This window comes from Drosophila ananassae, chromosome 2L, assembly GCF_017639315.1.
Source record: "Drosophila ananassae strain 14024-0371.13 chromosome 2L, ASM1763931v2, whole genome shotgun sequence".
NCBI classification, from domain to species: Eukaryota; Metazoa; Arthropoda; class Insecta; order Diptera; family Drosophilidae; genus Drosophila; species Drosophila ananassae.
The window spans coordinates 23,819,339-23,834,866 of NC_057927.1; the positions used below are offsets into that span (position 1 = coordinate 23,819,339).

Sequence of the window (15,528 nt, forward strand, 5' to 3'; positions counted from 1 at the left end):
GGACAACCGACTGTGTCAAGAGCTCCAACTACCCGGATCCCGTCGAGGCGTTGTCCAATTTAAAGCTATTTTTTCAAGCTTTTAGCTGGTTTCGGAACCCAGCGTGGCCCAGCGCAAAATTTTTTTAAATTTGGGGCACGACTTGGAGCTTGAAAGCTTTTTATTGGCGGTATATATTTAAAAATTCTTATAGGCAAGCAGGATTTGTGATTTGGATATGTTGGTCTTGAATATTGCAGTTTTTTGTAGACTCTTTTAAGACTAAATATTTAAAAATTCGAATAAGAATTATTTGGAAAGTACAGATCTAGTTTTCTATTTTTTGTATATTATATTATATTATACTATTAAATGAACCTCTCTTTGACTCTTTTTGAAATGAACCCTACTTTATACTGCTATAATTTTGTTTCGCAAGAAATAATTAATTCGGTAGCTGTATTTTCGCGTTAATTAAGAGCGACCTGCATTTTTTTTGGAGCGGTCAATGGATTTTTCCCCGTCAGCATCAGGCTGACTCCCAGAGCAGGAGCAGCGAGGTGTGGTGGGAGTGGGATCCAGAAAAAGCGACTTTCACGCCATGCCTGACCTCCTGCAATGTTAAAGTCCTCAACCCCAAGCACCCCGAGGCGAAACAGCTGATTGAAATAGAGAGAGAACTCCAAAATTTCCCTATATTTTTTATGATTTGAGTGAAAGAGCAAAGGATAACTCGACAATTGCCTCTCTTTGAAAGGATATTGCCTCTCTTATACACGTATTGGCACAGTTTTCAATGAAAATATATATTTTAATCAAATTTTATTAAAAATATATTTTAATAAAAAACTATACTTCTACATATATTTCATTATTGATTGATTAAAAAAACATCAAAATATGTGCAAAAAACTTAATTCATTGCTCTTACCTAACCTAAAAGACTCGGTAATTTTTCTCTTTGTTAACCTTGTTCTCGGAGCCTCGTGCATAGTCGTCCTTCGTCCTTTTTCGTTTCGGTGTGACTGCCCCAACTGGCTTGCCATTTTCGTCTCAGGATTCTGGCTCAGTTTTCAGTTTGAATTCGTGTGTCGGCCGGTCTAGTTGTGTGGCAACTGATCGGCAGTTGTCGCCTCACACGTGTTGCGTTCCACTTGCGCTGCGCGATTTCTTCGCACCCGCGGACACAGTGGCGTATACGTTACGTATTGTGGTGCACCCCAAAAAGCAGAATAGTATTTGTAATTATGTGAGTCGTGACTGTGAAATGAAAAATATAATTGCAATTTCAAGCTCAGCCAGTGATTTAACTGAATAAAATAACAAAAAATAAAAAAAAATTAATAGAACGTGTTGGGCAAAGAATGTTATATAGTTTGAAAAGTTTTGGTAAGAGCTCCAAGTGTTTGCGAATATGTGGTTTTATGCGGAACAATTGATTTAATAAACTTTGGATAAAAAATAAGTGTTTACTTATGAGAAAAAATATATTATTTTAATAAGGATAGTAATACTTATTACGTATTTTTTCAATAATAAGTATACTCTTTAATTCAACCCATAAGTTTGTCTCATTCTTATCGACGTTTTTTAGATCTTAAATCAAACTCTATTTGCTCTCTTGAACCTTCCTAGAAGTTCTTAAACAAAGCGAAAAAATGTTAAATAGATAGCACAGTTTTGGCCAGAATTTAGCGTACATATTCGTATGCAGATTTCTGCTCCCCGCAGTCATAATATTGAGCAATTGATGGCAGCGCGTTTAGCTTGGCTTTGTGGCATTCGGCTCATTAATATGCGGTAGGCGACACAACACTCATTCACTCGCCCCCCAATCTAGCACCCGCACTTTCCTCACCACACACATATACTTGGACAGTCTTCCCCATGGAGTGGGTGTGTGTGTTTGTGAGTCTGTGTTTTGTCTCGTCCTCATCTGCATTCGCCCCGAAATGAAAACGAGAATGAGTATCCTATAACCGACTGAACAGCATCCTGGCTGCTGATGATAATGTTGATTCCTGCCTTCCGCAACAATTTGCTTTGAACTTACAACACCCCTACTGCCGCCTGCCTCCTGGCACGCCCCTTAGCAATCTTTATACCCAAATCCGACCCCAACTCCGGCTCTCATTTCTCTAGCTTTTGTTGTGGCATTTATAAATGCCTTCTACCTTTTCTTCGGCTCATTTTTTGTTTTGAGAAGGACAAAGTGTTTATGAGGGCCGTCGGTCAACTTGGTATCTGGTATCTGGAATTTAGTCTAGTTTGAATTCTGTGGCTTGCGGCAGGAATCTCTCTTCAAATGCTAAAATTTGTGGTTGCCAAGTATTTGCTAACCTGAATTTTCTAAGCCATTCGGAGAATGGGTTTCCTTTTTAATCCCAAATTAAATTGGAAGTGTTATTTCTTGGTAATTATTGAGAATCACTATAGAGATTTCATGAAATGATTTTAGCTTAAATTTTGAATCTTAAAGTATGTTTATTTTCAAAAAGGTATTTTAAATTTCTTAAGATACTTTCTCTATTCTCTGATATATTTGACCATTATTTGAACATCTGTTTGGAAATGCCATCGCTCATTAATAGCGGTATGCCGCAACATATGCCATTAAATTTAGGGTCTAACCTTTTTGTTTTAGAGCTTCATTTGATGCCCTCTCCTCGACTGAACTCGAGCATAAATTATTCATAAAAAAACAGAGAAATAAAAACAATGAAAAAGGGGCAGAGCAAACGAAAGCGAAGGTCGACGCAAATCAAACAAACGGCCAGAATCATGAAAATGTTGTAAAATAATTTCAATTCATTCTTATACCATTCCGCATGTCTTTCGGCCCCAAATGTTCGCCACTCATTGTCATGGATTGGTGCGGTTTGTTGTTTTTTTGGTCCCCATCGGAAAAAAGGACAAAAATTGTGGAAAATTGTTCTGTTCAGTTTTACTTGCCTTTGGCAAAAAATTCGAATGAAACCCAAAATAGAAATGCCACAATGTACAACAATAATGTCCTTAAAGTTTGATTTTTACTTTTTTCTGGCTTCTATTGTATATCTAATATTGTTTTATTCATGCTCCATATGTGTTCCTCACTTTCAATAACTTTAAAGTAAATATTTTTTTTTTAATACAATAAATTCAACAGTTGCTTCTACACATGTGTACTACATTTAATAATTTAATATTTTAAAGAAAAAGGTGTAACTTCCTTCTCTGAATAATCTTTTCTTTTTACGATTAATTAAACATATTTAATATTTTTGAGATTCAAGGATAAACCGAGATATGAGTTCCATAAATAAACACAGCTTCCCTCTCAAGTTAGAATAAATAAATTTTATGATTTAATAATGCTCTGCAACTAAGCTTCATTCTTTGTGCAGATTTTTCTAATGATGTAATAATCCGCTATTATCAGGCCCCGCTGGCACATACATATATACATATTTATTCGCTCAAAATTGAATAAGCAAAGTCAAATAAAGCCTGGCTTCAAGCAAGTTGTCCATTACTGTGAAAAGACCATATCAGACTGGTTCCTTGCGAGCTTACAAAGCCGAAGCCCTTAGGAATTCGCAACTCCGTGAGACAGGGAATTTCTGAAGAGGCATGGACGGTGGGCTGTGTGGGTGGAAGTAGGTTAGGCAGTGGCCGGGTGGCAATCGCATTGACTGTTTGCTACAATTCGCAGTGAATGGAATTTAGAGCTGAATGAGTGGCATTGGGGGGTGGTTGATTATAAATAACGTAAAGTAAGCGCACATGAATGCATTTTGATTGTCTGCTGTAGTTTACGGCACGTTTCCTTTATTTTTTCAGCGGGCGGGTAGTAGCAAAATGGAAATGAAAGACGACAAACTCGCAGTGCTATATCTTAAGGGGGGTGGTGCTGGTCGGTATGGGGCGGGGACAACTTCCTTAAATGGTGCACTAATGTAGAAAAGAAAAGCATTTTTTTTTTCATATTTATTTGCTTGCCACTTTGCATGGAAATTCCAACTGCAACGAGGACATCGCATTTCCTTACTGCAATTTTCCAACGCGCGCGCTCCGGCTTCTCCGGCACTCCCCCTCCCCTCATTTTCCTTATTCCCCCCTCTGCCTATACTCCAGGAACTGTCGCTGCTATTTTCCTTCTTCTTCACATTCCTCGTTTTCATCCCGCTTCCTTTTCTTCGTTCGCTATTTTTTGAGGCCATGCAAAATAATGTTTCATGTTGCAATAAATGTACGATTCACTTGCACGCCCCTCCCATACCCCATGAATTTCCTTCATTTTTCCGTTCCAGGCATATCCTTCCATCTCCACCCTTCTCCCACGTGCATGCCACTCAGCAAAAAATGCATAAATGAAATAAAAGGCAGGCCCACATATATTGCTCATACGCAGTGTTGTACGCAGTTATCCTTGCGCCCGTTTCGCCTTTGCTGTGTGGATGTCGAGGGCTTCACCGTTCATTTTCCGACAGTAAGAAGCGCGATTTATTAACTCGCCAGTCATATTTGATTCTTCAATAAAGTAGACTTTAATATTACAATATTTCTGTACAAAAATAATTCATGTGATATTGTTCTCTAAAGAAGCAAGGATTAATTATCGAAAGCCCATTGATTGAGGCCCTACCAAGTATTCACTTAAACAATTTGGCTGAAGCCAGATTTAACTTTGATTGCGGCATTTTCGCCTTCAATTGGCAGAGCTCTTCCATTTAATTAATACCCTTGTTGCGGCTTTTAATTTCGGTTTGTACGCTGCCTGCTTTAAAACATCCGTGCCTAATGAAGCGCCAAAGGTTTTCGATTTCACAGACCCGACTCTATTTGGTGTCCTTGCCTGATGGCTGACGTCTCTCCTTTTCGCTTCCTGTTAACCCAACTGGGTCTAATTTTCCGGCCCCTTCGAAGTTGTTGTATTAATAATTCGTGCGTTGCGTTTCAGTCACGTTTTGCATGTCGAAAAATATTCGTGGCGCGTTGCCCTTGTCAATGTTGTCATTTCCTGCTCATCGTTGTCTCTGTTGATTTTTGCATAATTTTTTGGTTTGGCCAGATAGCTTAAGGATTGCGACAAACGGCAATCCAACGACTCCGAGGACAGCATGGTGAAGCAGAAAATTCTATCGATTCGGCAGGAGACCAAATCCATAATGGGGATCAAAAGAGTCCAAGAAGAAGAAGACCCAAACAGAGAATCAGACCAAGGAGATAAGATATCGCCCAAGTTGTTCATGGCGGAATGTTTTCATTTTGTTCGCAAGCATCAGAGCATGAAAATCAACATGCGGATTCCACTTGCCCCTCATTTCGCTTCTTGCCACTCACACTTTTGTGTCTGCTGGCTTTGTGCGTTCTGCACAGAGAGATTTAAATAGAAAAAAGTATTATCATAAGCACGACATAAAAATAATTTAGTGCAAAAGCATTTATTTTATTATTTATTTATACTATTCAAGTCGTTAACCTTTGTTCTAACATCAGTTGAAGAATTTAAATTTCGCTTTCTACGACATGGAAATAAATATTTATCCAGTTGACCCAATTTCCAACCAAAATCGGGCTTCAATTTCTTCGAAAACTTACAACTTTGTTCTTTCGGATTTCTCTTTCCATTTTCTGGCACCTGCTCGACCAAAAGCCAAACTTTATGTCGTTTTCAAAAAAATAAAATAAATTCGTATGGATAAAGTAAATCCCCGACTCCCTCCCAAACTTTTTTTCAAACAACAGGGGAAAACTATTTAAATTTTCTATGATTTCTTTTTTGGGGTTCGGTGATACTATGCTGGCTAAAAGAAAAAAAAGTAAAATATATGTTAGGGGAAACTTTGCTATAAATAATTTTTGCATTTTTATTGTGCATTTTATGCATTTTGTGCGCGATTTCGATTTGAAGTTGGGCTCTGAAATAAATATGAAAAGTTTTATTTATGTTTGTGGGTTGGTGGCGGAAAAGCCAAGCAAATGGGGCGTGGCCGGTGGGTCTTTTCCATTGGCTTTTGGGTGGCTTTGCCTGTTCGGATGGTAGTTGTAGCCGTGGGCGTTATATTTATGACATTTGTTTGCCAACAACTTTCAATAGCTCAATCACGCCACCCGCACATGCAATAGACCAAATCTTTGGCCCTCTATTGAACTGCCACACTTGGAAAAAATGGCCATGACATCCCTAATATGGACATATATTTTCTATGTTTATTTTTTGGTAAAAGGAGATATTAAATTCTTATTTCAAAAGGCTTAAAGTCTACTACTTGCTTCAAATATATAGTACTATTTTGTTTCAGTGATCTTAATCATCTATCTTTTGTCATTATCCCTTTCCCAGCTAGAAGGCGGAACATCATCAATGTGAGTGCTGCGGACTGTGTGCTCTGCGACTAGAGCTCCGCGCCGCTTGGGGGCAATGAAATCACGGAAGCTGCCAAAAGGCTTCGTGCTTTGTGGCCTCAACTGTTTAACATTCGTCTACTTCCCGCTCGTCCTGCCCATCCTGCGATGCTCGGCCGGAGCAGCGCCGGCGGCCAGCGGTGGCTCAAAAACCGGCGACGACTTCGACTACCGGATGCAGCGGGTGCGGAATGTCCTCAAGGAGGTGCCGCTGATCGACGGGCACAACGATCTGCCCTGGAACATACGCAAGTTCCTGAAGAACCAGCTCAAGGATTTCCACTTTGGGGGCGATTTACGGGAACTGGCACCGTGGTCGTCGAGTGCCTGGAGCCACACGGATCTGCGCCGACTGAAAGAGGGCATGGTATCGGCCCAGTTCTGGTCCGCCTACGCTCCGTGCTCGTCCCAGCACCTGGATGCCGTGCAACTGACCCTGGAGCAGATCGATCTGATCCGGCGACTTGTCCAGCTCTATCCGCACCACATGGCCCTAGTGACAACTGCCTCGGGTATCGAGCAGACACACCGGATCGGGAAGATTGCCAGTTTGATTGGGGTGGAAGGTGGCCATGCCATCGGCACCAGTCTCAGTGTCCTGCGAATGTTCTACCAACTGGGTGCCAGATACCTAACTCTCACCCACACCTGCAATACACCATGGTGAGTTTCGAATAACAAGGGTTCTCTTTGCTGACAGTAATCCCCTTTAAGCTGCCATGCACTTTGTTTTATCGTTTTTAGATATTTAAGAGTAAGCTTCGAAGGTTACAGGCAGCTGTAAATTCTTTATTAGCGAAACCATTTTTATTTGAAAACAGGAATCGATAGTAAAATGTTTTTATTTCCGATTTATCATGATATTTTAGATGCATGCTATTGAATTCAGCTTCGTAGAAACAAGAGCATTAAAGATTTTAGAACTACATATATATAAAACATAAAATTAAAATAAATGGTAAAAATAAATATGTATTTAATATTTTTTAGGGCGGACTGCTGCAAAGTTGACGAACCGGGAAAGTATCCGCATATAGGCGGCCTCTCCCAATTCGGAAAGGTATGTGATTTTCTCTTTCCAAAAAAAGATAATATATATTAACATGAAACTTATTGGGTAGCTGGTAGTCAAGGAGATGAACCGGCTGGGTATGATTGTTGATCTGTCACATGTTTCGGTACCAACCATGCTGGACGCCCTGGCCGCCTCGCGGGCTCCCCTCATATTCTCGCACTCCTCGGCACACGCCATCTGCAACAGCAGCCGCAACGTTCCCGATCATGTCCTGCAACGCATTGTGAGTAGTACATTAAGAAGGCATTAATCTGGTGATGCATTAATCCCCACAACCCCATTCCCACTCCACGACCATTGCAGGCAATAAACGGCGGTCTGGTGATGGTTGCCTTTTACCCGCATTTCGTCAGCTGCTCCGGACAGGCAACATTGCACGATGTCGTGGGTAGGTTCATTTCAGTTCACTTCTGTTCGGTGAAGGGTCAGTGGGCGAAGAGTTGAACTATTAATCTTTAAACTTGTGCTTTTTGGCCCGCCCTTTAGCGCATATCAACCACATAAGGGAGGTGGCTGGCATCGATCATGTTGGCATTGGAGCTGGCTACGACGGAGTCAACTTGTAAGTACTAGTTCGAGTTTTTCCAGCTCCAGCTCCATCTCCAGCTTCAATTACATTTCATTTCATTTACCAAATTATGGTCTCTGTTTCTCTTATTCTCTTTCCGGACTTCTCTCTGTGCGCCATTTCCACTTTCCACTTAAGAGTGCCCAAAGGACTGGAGGATGTGTCCAAATATCCGCATCTTTTTGCTGCCCTGCTCGAGTCTGATAAATGGTCGGAGGAGGATATTGCCAAGTTGGCTGGCAAGAATCTAATACGTGTATTCAAGGAAGTCGAAGCGGTAAGTTCACAGCAAAAACTACACAGAAATTGCTCACTTTTCTTTGGCATTTTTCTATTGTCCAACGTTTCAACCCTGGAGGATGCTTTAGCACACTGAGAGATAGTAGATCGGAGTTAGAAAATCACAAAGAGCAGTCTTAAAATAACAATCTAGAAATTTAGTTTAAAAATCGGTAATTTTTTCAAGTCTCCCTTCAAGCTGGGTAAGCCACTCAAGCTTCTATATATACAATTTGAAAGGTATTAAATATGTTGTCCCTACATTATTATTTTTTTCCCGGTTTTCTTGGTATTAGGCGCGCACCTGACCGACTTAAAGTCGGATCCAGTGCGGAGAACTAAACACACATTTTTCAACAAACAAACAAAGAAGTTGGAAAAAGGACATTGGTATGGTCTCCTTTCTCGGTTGTTATTGCAGTTGGAAAATTCCTTTCGCAAGGATAAAAGGAATAATGTGGCTTTGCAATGGAATTTGCACATACTTGGACTAGAAGACGGAAGAGCAAAATGGGGGAGCAGGAACACTGCCAGGACAATGGCTTGGCGTCGAAAAGACGCAAGTTGTGAAATAATTTTAAAAGGATTTTCAAATGCTTATTCCGATATTTATACACGAGCCTGGCCAGCAACAGAAGCAACAGCTTCCAGGAGTCTGCAGCCTGTTTGCAGGATGCGGTCAGCTTGTTTGCCGTCTGTGCAGTTTTCGCATGGATACTGGAGAATGTACTAGAGGGAATTGGTTTTTGTTTGACTCATGGATTCGGAGCTGCCAGGCTGTTGGCTGGCAATGTCTGAGCACTTCTCATGCTCAAGCAGCATTCAATTTAGATCAATACAGGATGGGCCAAGCCCCATGCTAGGAAGTTACTTCTCGGCTTTGAACGGCACTCGAGAACTGGGTAGTACCATTCAAAGGCTTGCAAGTGGGTTTGTTTTTCAGTCGAATGCTTGGCTAGTTGCATGTTTCGATGCATGACTGGGTGGATAGATGACTAAACGATGGTAGAGCACTTCAGTTTGCTTTTGAAATGGATATCTCCCACTCTTAAACTCTTTAATTAATGGTTAAATGAACAAGTTGAAATTAATCAAATATTAATTAACATTTGTTTACGCCGAAATGTGCAATTATTGTCGCTTTCTGCCAATGTAATCGGAATGTAATTTATAAATAGAAGTAATAAAATATTGTGCCTTTTTTATAAATTTAATATAAATTTATACATTTTTTTCACACATTGAATAGCAAATAATATGTGAAAACATTCTTCCAATAACCTCGCCTTTGCCAGTTTTTTTTGTTTCAATCTATTGATATTAGCCCCAGATCGAGATCATGAATCGAGACCATTAATTAAAAGATTAGAGCCCGAAATCTAGATAGTTGAACAGTATTCATTTGTGTTCTATGCAGGAAAAGTTTTGCCTCTGGCCGAACTAATTTAAAGATTTAATAACAAAAATAAATCATACGCCCCCTTGAGCGCAGGAAGTGGTCGTAGATTTTATTGCTTTTGCTGATTATAAAAACCTCCTTTGCTGCTGCCACACCTCCACCTCCTCTGACAAGCCCCTTTGCCAAAGCAAAGATGGGAAAGAGACGCCGCAGCATTTTTTAATTTAGCTCTTGTCTCTTGCTGACTGAGAGACGACCCGCAAACTTTAATCATATTCTCGGGCCTGGACAACCGTCCCACTCCGCTCACACAGTCCCAACATTGTAATTAGTTTTAGTTCAGAGTAGGTATATATAATATATATATATTATATAATACGTGGAAATACTCAAAGTCCGTTATTACGAGGCGAGCCGCGCACTTCCCCCATCAGAGCAATCGTAATGGCGACTACATAAATGAAGGCCACCAAAGTATTGCCTACTTTGCAGCGCAACTGATTAAAATCGTCCAGCTTTTATTGCGCTTTGCACTCAGCAGACAACCCTATAGAATATAAAAATATATTTTTTACTGCTGTTTATTACATGGCCATAATGCTCATTAAGAATTGTATTTTAATACGTTTCTGTTTGTTTCTGTATTTTTTCTTTGCTCTGGGTCCGCCCTTATCCCTGCTATATGTGGTAAAAAGTAATTAAAAACGTTACCCAACGCCTTTTATCTTGGCCGAAGGCCCAGTGAACGGAAAATGAAGCCAGAGCTAAAGCTAAAGCCATATATGTATACTTATCCCAATGACATTCGTTTTGGTTTTGTTGTTTTGCATCGGCCCAGTCGAGAGTTCGTTGAACCCCAATTTCCAACACAAATACTCCAGCCTCGGATCTGGAAGCCAGTGAAATAAAATACGTTATAGCCTACTTATGGCTGTCGCCAAAGCTGGGCTCGTAATGCAATTAAATAATAACGAAAAGCGGGTCAAATGTTCAATTATTAGAAGCTTAATGCTGTTGTGCGCCCCGAGTTTGGGTCGTGTGTACTCGGGGGACTTGGTCGGTCATGGCTGTGATAATTAAGCAAGTCATAGAAATTAGGCAAAAGGCCATTTTAATGATTGCCGTCTCGCACAAGCACACCAGTATACAGAAACGAGGAAAAGCGACCACATATATAATATATTTCCTATAATATACCCTTTCAACTGGACACGCATTTGGTCAAAGTAGAAAGCGGGCAATTCCAGTAAACCAATTCGCCAACAATTTGTTGCAGAGTTGATTGAAATTCTGAAGATATAGTTTTTCCGTTCTATGAAGATATAAACAGTTTCAACAATCTAATTTAGCCATTTCACATGACCTCCTTTAAAATCTTAAACCATTTCAATCTCTAAGCGAAAAATAGTTTAAGTTTGAAGAGATTTTTCAGGCGTTGTTGGTTTCAGGAACACATTCCCAAGGACATTAAAGTCAACAACGACGTCCACAAATTTGTGGGCGGCTGTGGAGGCTTGGGCGAGGAAAGGGCGACTTGCGGATCTGTTCCCATAGCCATAGCCATTGCTATAGCCATGAACATGATAATTTTCTCGACGCCAGTTTTTATCTACACAAAAGCAGCAGAGGCGGTGGCAAAGAAACGCCAAGGATTTCAGTCCCTCTCTGCGTTTGTGTAAATGTATCTTTTATTTTATATGCGAGAGCGTGGAAAGGCATTTGGCACGACACATCGCCCAAGTGGCGGCATCGGAGGCCTTTGCGTTCGGGCCATGGGCAAATGTCCCCGGCAAATGGCACCAATTTGTGCGAGACAAATTCATTTAAATATCTTTTGCCCCGTCTAGTGTGAGAATTTTTTGATACACTTAACAAAAAAAACGTTTGAATTTAACAATAAAATTTTCCAAAAAATGTTGTACATGTTTATATTTTGAATATTTTTTTACAATTTCATATTGAAATTTCAAAGGATTCTTTTTTGTTTTATAAACTCTCCTTGTGTAAGAGCTTAGGCGCTGACCTTCTTACAATTGATTTGGCTATGGGTCTCTGGGAAAATGTAGAAATGCGTTGCGGTATGACGGGGGAAATCCACATTCATTTTCCGCTTTGAACTCTTCACTCAAACTGTAACTGTGAACTGTGCTTTTCATTTTCATGGGAAACGCAGCTCAAAGGCCGGAAGAGTCTAGCCAAAAGGCAAAAGGCACAAAGTTCCTGTTGTTGTTTCAGCATTTCTGCTTAAGAGTGGGTCATGCACGGCACAAAGTGCAATGACTGAGCCAAAGCTGACGTTTTATTGTTGTTTGTGTGGCAGAGCGCACATAAAGCTTCATAAAAAAGTCGTAAATTCGATTGTTGTATGGGAAACAAAACCCAGGAAATGGGACCAGCCGACCTAGGCCTCACCGCCACCACCCCTTCAAAAGGTGTTTGGTGTTGAAAACAAAACATTTTTCCCATTTTATTTCTTTTTTTTTACCGCCCTTCCTCCATTTTATTCCTTTTTGCATTTTGTGGCATTAAATGTGCTTGAACTTTTCCTTTTTGTTCAGATTTTGGGTTCTCTTTAAGGATACTGTGTGTGGGTCCTGTGTGCTTGTGGTTAGGATGTATACTTGAATGTGTGTTAGTAGAGAAGTTTTTTTTTGTGACCAGAGGACTCTGTGGACTTTTTCTGTTCCTATTAGGTTAATAAAGCATGCATCTTACGGGCTTAAAAGCTTTTAGGGAATATTTTTAGCATAAGTTCGTAAATTATGTTCTTTATCACATGGTGTGGACAATTTTTTATGAAAATTCAAATTATTTTCTGATTTAAGAGCTCAAAAGCGAGCTAGTTTCATAATTACAGTGTCGTAATTCATAAGGAAATCAATCAGTGAAATGGGCTTAATGTTTACCATATAACTTACAGCCAAGTCAGATTTTCGCGCCGAAAGTTGTGAACAATATTAATGCCATATGAAGAGTGCGCGAAAAGTTCCAAGGAATCATTCCTGCATTTGAAAATTCAAACAAAACTTTGGCAATTACGCTAAATAACTTTTATAAGTTGTGCCAGCTTGGTTTTAGCGTTATGCAATCAATTTTCATCAATCAAATGCAGCTGTTGACATACCCACACACCCACCATTTGCCACCTCAGCCCTCCAACCATCTTGCATTAATAATTTCTAATGGAGTTTTAAACAAATGAAATGTACTTGTGTATTTGTAGGTACGAGATCAGATGGAGCTGCTGCGAGTGCCACCCATTGATCAGTCAATTCCAGCCGAAGACATTATGGGCAGATCCTATTGTCGTTATCAAGGACCAAGAACGTGATAATTTCTTCATATGTAAACTTCATCCCGATGTCCCCCCAGCGCACTTGCACATACATATATATCTACGTATGCCAACAGTTTCATTCAACGGAGTCCCGTGGCGAGAATGGGAAAAAATTATGTCAAGCGTACGTGTTGTAAAGTGAAACTTGTTTTAGGTTAATTGACAAAGTTTTCCGGCTCTTGTTCTTGTTGTTGATGCTGCCGTGCATTGTTTGTCGGTGTGTGTATGTGTGTGCGGTGTGCCTGTGTGTGTATAAACATGACGGTGCAAACATATATCCATATCCCCATACATGCCACACTTGCAAAAACGCAGACATTTTTCAATCGCTCAGAGCCGAGAAGCTGACCAGCTGCTGTTTTCTGCTTCCAGACAACTTTGTGCGCAGCTGGCAGCGCCCATAAACAAATACAAAGTGGCAAGCTAGGAGACCGCCACGCCCCCAAAAACCACCCTAAACCACCATCCCATGCACCCCCGCACCACACCCCACTCACATCATCCATCCAAGCCCCAACTAGCCAACATTGTGTAAATATCATTGCCATGTTTATTTTCATCTCTAGATCTAGCTCTAAGTCGGCAGAAAGAAAGGACAAGCTGAAGAAAAAAGTAGCATAAAGCCATAGCACACAAAAGGCGGAAAAAGTAAACCCCATAATAGCGAGAGTAAAGCACATTTAGCCTCAAATTAATAAACCGAATGCGAAATGAAAAATGGATTCAAGAAACGGTAACAAAAAACCCACGGATAAGCCCAAAACTAAAGCACAGAGTTAGTAAGAAATAAAGTCTTATTTTCATCGGATATTTTTTCTATGAAAAAGTTATTAAAGTTTACAATGATTATAGATAATAGTTAATGAAATTAATGTTGAATTCTCATACTGAAATTTTGGCCGGGCCAACAAGGATCAGATTGCGACAAAAGTTCATTAATTTGCCCTTATTAGCCCGGCGCCGCGGCGCTCTCGACGAGACGATGTAATTAAAAAACATTATACGTTTAAATCGTTTTTAATTTTGTTATTAACCCAAATGAAATTCCAGTTTAATTAGTTAATTAACATTAAACATTTAATTAGGCAAGGTTTTATACAAATTGAGGAGAAAAAAAATGAATGTAATTCAATGCACGAATGGAATGTAACCGCAGATTTTGCATCATTTGAATGGCTTAAATACCAATCTTTTAATCAATATGCAAGTAAAGCAGCGAATAAACTGAGAAACGCAATATGGTTAAACATATTCTATAATTAATAGATCCATGCAAAATTAAGCCCGCCAAACTTGCAAATAAGTTCACAAGCAAACCGATTAAACGGCAACTAATTATAATCTTCGCTAAAAAAAAGCGAAAGAACCATTTAACTCGTATATCTCTGCATAATCACCCATACCACACTCTCATGTGTAGATATATATTTTAAACATTTTACCTAATTTAGTAATCAGGTTTGCAGGTGCGAAACATGCACATTTTTCAACTGGCATGGATGTGAGACAGTTGTACTCTAATCCAATTTTTCAGCTCAATTTATAAATTGAATAAAATATTTTTGTTAAACAAGATGAGAAACAGGAAAAATTTAAAAACATATTTAAAGTTTAAACAGGCAAGGAGCGAAGGATAAACAAACAGAAAAGAATAACTCATGTGATCAAAAATTAAATTAAATTACATATATATATACTATTACTACTTATATATTACTATGATAATTTAATGTTTAATGTGACACAAAATAAATAAAAACAAAAACAATTTTCAAAAAAATTCAACCATTTTTACTGCTGATTGAAATTGTAAACCAAACTGAAATTTATCGATTATAATAAGTATTCAATAAAATGGAAAACTAAATGTAACCCTATAGAAAAAAAATATTATGCACACTGAATACATATGTGAGCAGTGTCGAACCCGTGTAAATATTTGTATGAATACCGATCAAATAGTAACAATAATTGTATGAAAAGTATGTCAAGTTGTGAAATGGAAAGTAACCAAAAACGAGCAAAGGATAAATAAATTTATTCATATGTGTACAATTGAAGATGTCGTAAATGGCCAGCAGAAAATACAAAAGGAATTATAAATAAATTCATAAAATATAAAACCTATGTGAGAGGATGGTTTTCTTAGTGGTCTCATAGGTTTATTAATGTGTGGATATGTTAGATATAGTTTTACATAATTGTCTTTTGGTCTTAACTTATGCGTCGTTTCTGCTCTATTTGTTGCTTAAGACTAACTACTCGCAGCTTTATTAACAGTCTCCTCTACTATTCGATAACAGATTCTGTTATCCTACATTTGATTGCTGCTTAGCTGTTTACATTCGGCCTTTCCTGATAAATTCTCAGCGTCCTCGCGAGATTCGTAGATGGGGTCGTCCTTCGAGTCATCGTCGTCATCTTGGTCATCTTCTGGAAGTTCACACCAGCGCTTCATCTTGTCGGGTGCATAAACCGACTTATAATGTCTCTGCTTTCGT

The 15,528-nt window shown here is 39.3% G+C and overlaps 1 protein-coding gene across 2 annotated transcripts; it reads left to right on the plus strand.

Moving 5' to 3' along the window:
• Positions 1–1,033: 1,033 nt before the first annotated feature.
• On the plus strand, positions 1,034–15,154 carry LOC6501719 (dipeptidase 1). 2 transcript variants are annotated; one of them, XR_001409113.3, is made up of 9 exons: positions 1,034–1,368; positions 6,308–7,032; positions 7,360–7,429; positions 7,491–7,667; positions 7,748–7,832; positions 7,931–8,006; positions 8,151–8,289; positions 12,914–13,151; positions 13,594–15,154. XR_001409113.3 is itself a non-coding variant. In XM_001955807.4 (8 exons), exons 2-8 carry the CDS (start codon positions 6,386–6,388, stop codon positions 13,019–13,021), a joined length of 1,302 nt encoding a protein of 433 aa, XP_001955843.2. In that variant the 5' UTR covers positions 1,034–1,368; positions 6,308–6,385; the 3' UTR covers positions 13,022–15,154. The 2 variants fall into 2 exon arrangements, 1 of the variants encoding a protein (XP_001955843.2); XM_001955807.4 differs by having other exon boundaries at positions 12,914–15,154.
• Positions 15,155–15,528: the final 374 nt, after the last annotated feature.

Coding starts and splice junctions, on each gene's coding strand:
- LOC6501719 (XM_001955807.4), top strand. CDS start 6,386: ATGAAATCACGGAAGCTGCCAAAAGGCTTCGTGCTTTGTGGCCTCAAC. Junction 7,430..7,490: donor GCCTCTCCCAATTCGGAAAG/GTATGTGATTTT, acceptor CTTATTGGGTAG/CTGGTAGTCAAGGAGATGAA. Junction 7,833..7,930: donor AACATTGCACGATGTCGTGG/GTAGGTTCATTT, acceptor CCCGCCCTTTAG/CGCATATCAACCACATAAGG.